Source organism: Temnothorax nylanderi, unplaced genomic scaffold, assembly GCF_030848795.1.
Source record: "Temnothorax nylanderi isolate EJ_2023f unplaced genomic scaffold, tnyl_v1.0 TNYL_tig0524_pilon, whole genome shotgun sequence".
NCBI classification, from domain to species: Eukaryota; Metazoa; Arthropoda; class Insecta; order Hymenoptera; family Formicidae; genus Temnothorax; species Temnothorax nylanderi.
The window spans coordinates 61,715-66,919 of record NW_027249586.1 but is presented as its reverse complement, the minus strand read 5'-3'; the positions used below and the strand labels follow the sequence as shown (position 1 = coordinate 66,919).

Below are 5,205 nucleotides of genomic sequence, written 5' to 3'. Positions count from 1 at the left end.
CGTCACCGTTTTCACGTGACGACTAGAAGTGCTCGGTGCTTGTTTTCGGCAGCGGTGTTTATGGCATGAACTTTCTCCCTTGTTGGCGCGGTAGCGTCAACTTTGTTATTGCCGAGCGAATGTCGGCGAATATTCCAGAATGCGACTGAGAGAAAATCCATGCCATAATTTGCCAATAATGCGACTTCTACATTGCGATTTCTTTAAACATTGCTGAAGGCGAGCGAACCCCGACATGCAATCAAACGCGATTTCCGGCAAGAGTAGCGCAATCTCAAACATCCCGCCCGCCTCGGCAAGTGTTGACGAAACAAAACGGTGCACTCGATCGTGCGACGGAAGTCGCGGCGGAAGATATCGATTTTCAATCGACTTGCGATGATTGCGATTCCGGCGCGTGGTGCCGGCGAGCTATGGCGGCGTGGTGCGGCTGCGCAGTGTCACAACACGCGGTGATCTCGAGCGAGACACATAAACATTCGCGATCCACGTACCGTGAGTTTCGTGATATGTGAAAAGTAACATAGTGCATCGCACCGAAAATTACATTGAGGCGGAGGGCCGAAATGAGCGGTTAAGTGAATTTAGCATTGGCAGAGGGCCGATGAAGACGCGTACGCAAGGTGAACGAGAGAAAATGCAGGCGGAAGGCCTGCAAATTAATTAAGTGAAGTGAAAGAAATTGGCGGAAGGCCTATAAAATTAATTAAGCGACGGAGAGTGTCGATGGGCTCACGCATCCTCAGGCGTCGGCTGGTCCTCAGCTCCGGGAAGAAGCACGAGTTTGCATAGTGGTCGAACCAACTCTGACGTGGCGGTCCGGATCGTCGCCACTCGAACAATGCCATCGTCCCCGGGGTGCACTCGGATAATGCGCGCAAGTGGCCATCGGCTCGGTGGTGTGCTCTCGGTGCGCACCAGGCACAGAGATCCGACGGCAGGCGCATCCTCGGGTTTGAGCCACTTCGAACGAGCTGCCATTCCGTTGATGTATTCGTGCGACCATCGTGACCAAAAATGATCGCGCATCTTTTGGAGATGTTGCTACCGGGAAAGTGAGCTCTCAGCAGTGTCGATTAAGGAGGGTTCGGGAACGGCAAGAAGAGGAGCGCCTGTCAGGAAGTGTCCTGGGGTGAGCGCGGATGTGTCGTCCGGATCGTCGGACAATGCCTGCAGCGGCCTGGAATTCAGGCAGGCTTCGACCTGAGCGAGGAAAGTGCTCATCTCCTCGAAAGTGAGTCTGGTCTCTCCGATGACCCGACGAAGGTGGAACTTGGTCGACTTGACGGCGGCCTCCCATAATCCGCCGAAGTGCGGTGCAGCCGGCGGGTTGAAGTGCCACTTAATGCCTTCCGTGGCGGCAACGTGAGCAAGGCGACGGCCGTCGGCAGACGACGCTCGGAAGAGCTCTCTCAGGACTCGGTCTGCCCCCAAGAAATTAGTGCCGCAATCCGAATACAGTTCTTCGCAGAGGCCTCGACGGGAGATGAAGCGACGGAAAGCGGCGAGAAAGGCTTCTGTGGTGTAATCCGACACGACGTCCAGATGCACCGCCTTGGTACAGAGGCACACAAATACGGCGATAAAGGCTTTGTGCGCTCGGTATCCGCGGCCTTTGCTCGTGCGGATGAAGATCGGGCCGGCGTAGTCCAGGCCGGTCCGGAGGAATGGGCGTGCTAAAGTGACTCGGCCACTCGGGAGGTTGCCCATCGGAGGTTGAGGTGCCGTGGCTCGCCAGCGGGTGCAAGTGACACAGCGATGCAACATTTTTTTTACGACGGAGCGGCCCCGAGGAATCCAGAAGCGGAGGCGAAGCAAGCCGAGGGTGAGCTGCACCCCACCGTGCAGTGTTTGACGGTGGCACGACTCGATGAGCAACCGAGTGAGCCACGATGACGGCGGTGCGATCATCGGGTGTCGCTCATCGGTGGAAAGCATGGCATGCTTGAGGCGGCCTCCGACTCTCATGACGCCGTGGTCATCCAGGAACGGACTCAGGCTCGCCAATGAGCTTCGAAGTGACACAGTGCGGTTTTCCGAAAGTGCCGTGATCTCGTTGGCGAAGTGCAGGGCTTGCACCACGCGAAGCCAGAGCAGCAGTGCGTCGTCGATCTCGTTCGATTGCAGTGAGAGTGCGGTGGTGCGGGAAGCGGTGCGTCGCCAGCGAGTGCACCAAGCCGTGACTCGTAGAAGTCGGTGCAGGGAGGAGAACCGAAGAAGCATCTCGGGCTCGGCCTCGACCTTCTCGGTGGCGACGTGCGCCCCGACTCTCTGTTCTGGCGGCTCGGTGTCGGACATCTCCGGGCCCTCGCACGGCCACTGAGATCGGTCTTCGCGGAGCCAGGCGGGTCCAGTCCACCACAGGGGATGTTCCATCAGTTCGCCTGGAGCGATCCCTCTGGAGGCGCAATCCGCCGGATTGTCCCGCCCGGGGACATGTCGCCATTGAGCGTCAGGGAGCTTCAGCTGTATGCGGGCCACGCGGTTTGCCACGTACGTTTTCCAGCGGGAGGCGTGTCCTCGAATCCACTTCAGAGTAACCTGTGAGTCGGACCAAAGAACCGTGGGTGCTGTGAACAAACGTAATGTGGCACGAGCGTGAAACGTGAGAGAGGCGAGTAAGTCGGCGGCAGTGAGTTCGAGGCGCGGCAGGGTCACTTGCTTGACCGGCGCCACCTTGCTCTTCGCGGCCAGCAAGTGAAGAGTTACGGTGCCGTTTCTAGTGATGCGGAGGTACACGGCCGCGGCGTATCCTCGCTCGGACGCGTCGGCAAAGCCGTGCAGCTCCACTTGCGCGTCCTCGTCTCCGCTGTCAAGCCAGCGGTTTACGCGTAAGCGAGAGAGAAGAGGAAGTTCCTCGAGGAAGCTCCTCCAGCAGTGCGCGTCGGCGACGGGAAGCGGATCGTCCCAATCAAGTCGTTGGAGCCACGCGGACTGAATGAGGATCTTCGCGCGAATCACCACGGGGGCGAGCCATCCCAACGGATCAAAGAGACGTGCGGTTTCAGCGAGAACGCGTCTCTTCGTAAATTCGGTGACGGTGCGCGGGTGAATCACGAACGCGAAAGTGTCCTCAGTCGGGTGCCACAACAACCCGAGAGTGGAAAAGCTTTCATTTTCCCACGAGTGCGGTTCGTGGTGGAGTCGGTGCTCGGGAGGAATTCCCGACAGCACGTCCTTGCAATTCGCGGCCCATTTTCGGAGTGGGAACCCGCCCGCCGTGCACAACTCGCGGAGCTCCGTTTGCTTCGTGATCGCGTCGGATGCTGTGTTCGCGCCCGAGACAACGTCGTCCACGTAGGTGTCCTCGAGCAACGTGATTGCTCCCTGGGGATATCGCGATTGTTCGTCAAGGGCCAACTGTCGCAACGTCCGAATGGCCAAAAAGGGCGCGCACGCGAGACCGTACGTTACCGTGAGGAGCAGGTACACGCACACGAGGGCGAGAAGGGAGCTGCGCCAGAGGATGCACTGGTACTTCCTGTCGTCCGGGTGGATGAGGATCTGCCGGTACATCTTCTCGATGTCCGTGACGAAGGCGTAGCGGTGCCAGCGCCAGCGCATCAAGACGTCGGCGAGAGCGGGCAGCAGATTGGCGCCCATGAGGAGGTGGTGGTTCAACGACTCGCCGGACGGCGTCTGTTGCGACCCGTTGAATACCACCCTTAGTTTAGTGGAGGTGCTCGATTCCCGGAGCACACCATGGTGAGGTAAGTAGCATTCTGGAGTGATTTCGTGGTCTTGGGAGACAGCTAACTCCATATGTTTCAGATCCTCATATTCTCGCATGAACGTGCGGTAGAGCTCGCCGAATCGGGAGTCCCTCTGGCATTTCCGCTCCATCGCGGTCAGCAGGCGCTCGGCCGGTCGGCAAGTTTCATGCAACGTCGTCGGCACCTTGGAGAACGGCAATCGGACCACGTACCCTCCTGTCTTTGTGCGAGAGTGCGTTCGCACGTAGAAATCCTCGCACTGTTGTTCTTCTGGCGTGAGGGCGGCGGGAGCGGAAGGCTCTGCTTCTTGCTCCCAGAAGCGGCGCACGAGATTGGCCAACTCGTGGTCGGCCGTCGCTTGAAAGCTGCCGCGTGCGTGGAGGGCTGAAGCACCGCAGCCACCGGACAGGATCCACCCGAAGGCGGTTTTCTGCGCGATCGGAGCATCCGGCCCGCCCTTGCGAATGCCGTCTTCGAGAATGGTGGAGCAGACTTCTGCTCCGAGGAGTAGCTCGACCGGATCTCCAGCCGAAAACTGCGCATCGGCCAGAGGCAGCCCTTTTAGGTGGGGCCACGTGGCGGGGCTCTTCGTCGTCGAGCCTTAGTAGAGAGAGAGGCGGGGCAGCACGAACGCGACGGCGGAAATCGTGGCCCCGGTGGTTTTCGACGTAAGGTTTACCGTCACCTTCCCGCGGGTTGACTCGGATTTCGACTCCCCGATTCCAAAAATCGATACGGCGGAGCGAGATCGTTGCAGGTGCAAGCGCTGCACGAGCGATTCGGCTACAATTGAGACCTCCGATCCTTGGTCGATGAGGACTCGCACAGGATGAGGATTTCCACGGCGATCGGCGATGGTCACTCGCGCGGTTGCGAGAAGGATCGCTTTGCGGTCGTCAGCGGAGCGCACGGCGGACAGCGCACTGACCTCAGCGGACGTCGACGCGGGAACGTAGGCTTCATGAAGCATCGTGTGATGCCGAGCCTTGCACGTAAAGCAGTTCTTAGTCGATTGGCACTTCGCGACGGAGTGATTGCCAAGGCAGTTGAAGCACAACCGGCTGGATTTGACCACAGTCTTTCAATCTTTGGCGGACTTAGCCTTGAACTCAGTGCACGACATCAGTGAGTGCTTTCCCTTACACAGGGCGCACTGCGGATTGGAACTGTCTTTCGAATCGCGCTTCGCGACGTGAGTCTTCGCGGACCGAGTGGAATCGGGGAGTTTCGCGACGGGCTTCGGTTTAGCGGCGTTCAGTGTGAGAATGTGCTTTGCAATAAAGTTAGTGAGTGTGTCGTGCTCCGGCGGATCGACGGAGTCGGAAGTGGATGACTCCCACTCGAGTCGCGTTCGCGGGTCGAAGAGCTCGACAACCAGGTGGTTAAAGAGGTCCATTCCATGGGACTCAATGGGCCTCCCGATGCTCTCCTGAGCATTGACTGCGGTTGTCACGGCGTTGAAGATGCGGCTCAGCTCGTCAGCGGTTTCTCC

The 5,205-nt window shown here is 58.9% G+C and overlaps 1 protein-coding gene across 1 annotated transcript; it reads right to left on the bottom strand.

Moving 5' to 3' along the window:
• Nucleotides 1–1,044: 1,044 nt before the first annotated feature.
• Nucleotides 1,045–4,683, bottom strand: LOC139783643 (uncharacterized). Its single transcript, XM_071722798.1, has 2 exons — nucleotides 4,642–4,683; nucleotides 1,045–4,248 (listed from the first exon to the last, which is right to left on the bottom strand). Exons 1-2 carry the CDS (start codon nucleotides 4,681–4,683, stop codon nucleotides 1,045–1,047), a joined length of 3,246 nt encoding a protein of 1,081 aa, XP_071578899.1.
• Nucleotides 4,684–5,205: the final 522 nt, after the last annotated feature.

Coding starts and splice junctions, on each gene's coding strand:
- LOC139783643 (XM_071722798.1), bottom strand. CDS start 4,683: ATGCTTCATGAAGCCTACGTTCCCGCGTCGACGTCCGCTGAG. Junction 4,249..4,641: donor CCGCGTCGACGTCCGCTGAG/GTCAGTGCGCTG, acceptor GCCGATGCGCAG/TTTTCGGCTGGAGATCCGGT.